Genomic DNA, 1910 nt, shown 5'->3' with positions numbered 1-1910 from the left:
ACATCTCAACATTTAGTTTTCTGATCACAGTGGAAATTAAATCAGAAAAATTTACAGTCGAGTGGGGGAGAATTACATTAAATTACCAGAGAAAAACATAAATCAGCATTGCCTCGAATGCTGTCAGTGAAAGAACGGACCATTTTGAGAGAATAACAAGGCAAAATAACCTCGACGTAGGAATTGTATGCTGGGTGTGGTGGCTTATGCCTGTAATCCCAGCACTTTGGGAAGCTGAGGTGAGCAAATTGGTTGAGGCCAGGAGTTCCAGACTAGCCTGGGCAACATAGCAAGACCCCATCTCTACAAGAAGAAGAAAGAAAGGAATTATAGCAAGGTAGGCCTTGCTGAGGAGAGACCTGAGGATCAGGTCCAAATGCAGAGCTGGCGATGCAGTAACTGGCATAGACAGACAAGGGACCTGCCCGTGGGGGTTCAGGGCCTAGCCTGGGCAGAAAAATGTTTAGCTGGTAAACAAAAAATAAAGGTGGTTTCTGAAAACAGTACTGCTGTGGAGATACCACTTTCTCCCGGCAGCTCTTGACCCCTCTCTTCGGTGCTGTAGCCATAGACCCCCGTGCAAGGGCCTAGCATCATGGACCTGGTCCCAGCTCAGGGCCTTTGTACTGGCTGTTCTCACACCTAGAGCCCTCTTCCCCAGATCTCTGCACGGTTTAGTTCCTCACCTCCTTCAAGCCTTTATTCACCACTACACCTAGCTAATTTTTTATTTTTTGTAGAAACATGGTCTCCATATGTTGTCCAGGTTGGTCTCGAACACCTTCCCTCAAGCGATCCTCCCGCTTTGGCTTCCTAAAGTGTTGGGATTACAGGCGTGTGCCAACGCACTCTACCACTTTTTTTTCTAGTGTTTTCTGCCACCTCAGTTCCTAGAACAGTATCTGGCATGCAGTAGGTGCTAAATAAGTATAGAGCAGATGCAGCATGATCAGAGGAAGCCTCTTCAGGAGGTGATTTTTTTTTCTTTGTTTTATTTTATTGTATTTATTTTATGTTTTTGTAAAGATGGGGTCTCACTGTGTTGCCAAGCCTGGTCTCAAACTCCCAGGGCGATCCTCCCGCCTCAACCTCCCAAAGTGCTGGGATCACAAGCATGAACAACGTTGCCTGGCCTGGGAGGAGATGTTTGAGTTGAAATCCCTGATTGATCCAGCCTGGGGACGGGCTGTGAGAAGAGGATTCTGGGTAGCAGGAAGAACGTGCCAAGGCTGTGAGGCTAGAGCATTGGTACATTGTTTGTTCAATTAATATGTGTCTGTTGCCGTGGCAGGTGTTTGTGGACACTGTAGGGATGCCAGAGACATACCAGGCGCGGCTGCAGCAAAGTTTTCCCGGGATTGAGGTGACGGTCAAGGCCAAAGCAGATGCCCTCTACCCAGTGGTTAGTGCTGCCAGCATCTGTGCCAAGGTCAGTACCCTACTAGCCATGGCCGGCTTCCAGCATCCCACTATATAAGGGCCAGGCACGGCCACCACGGGGGAGGAGGGAGATTCCAGGTGGCTGTCTTGCCCACAGGTGGCCCGGGACCAGGCCGTGAAAAAATGGAAGTTCGTGGAGAAACTGCAGGACTCGGATACTGATTATGGCTCAGGCTACCCCAATGGTGAGCAGACAGTGACCATGGTACTAATGTTGAAATGGCCAGAGCTGAGCACACTGCTGAGGTTTTCTTTTCTTCCTTTCTGTCGTTTATCATTTTATTTTGCTTATTTTTTGTTTCTATTTTTTATTTTTATTTATTTTTTGAGACAGAGTTTTGCTCTTGCTGCCCAGGCTGGAGTGCAATGGTGCGATCTCACCGCAACCTCCACCTCCTGGCTTCAAATGATTCTCCTGCGTCAGCCTCGCGAGTAGCTGGGATTACAGGCACGCGCCACCACGCCCGGCT

General features: G+C 48.7%; 1 protein-coding gene across 5 annotated transcripts in view; it reads left to right on the top strand.

Moving 5' to 3' along the window:
• The window catches only part of RNASEH2A (ribonuclease H2, subunit A), a 13377-nt gene that overhangs the window by 8248 nt on the left and 3219 nt on the right, over nt 1-1910 (top strand). For 4 of the 5 annotated variants that reach the window (XM_011994921.1, XM_011994919.1, XM_011994918.1 and 1 more), the window contains exons 5-6: nt 1292-1429; nt 1538-1625. In XM_011994921.1, the coding sequence (XP_011850311.1) occupies nt 1292-1429; nt 1538-1625 (226 nt within the window). Of the gene's footprint in view, nt 1-1291; nt 1434-1537; nt 1626-1910 lie in introns of all 5 variants that reach the window. The other variant, XM_011994923.1, reaches the window with a different exon arrangement.

Source organism: Mandrillus leucophaeus, unplaced genomic scaffold (genome assembly GCF_000951045.1).
Source record: "Mandrillus leucophaeus isolate KB7577 unplaced genomic scaffold, Mleu.le_1.0 Scaffold463, whole genome shotgun sequence".
In the NCBI taxonomy this organism is placed as follows: domain Eukaryota; kingdom Metazoa; phylum Chordata; class Mammalia; order Primates; family Cercopithecidae; genus Mandrillus; species Mandrillus leucophaeus.
Note: the sequence above shows the minus strand (reverse complement) of the source record. Positions and strands in the feature narration are given on the sequence as shown.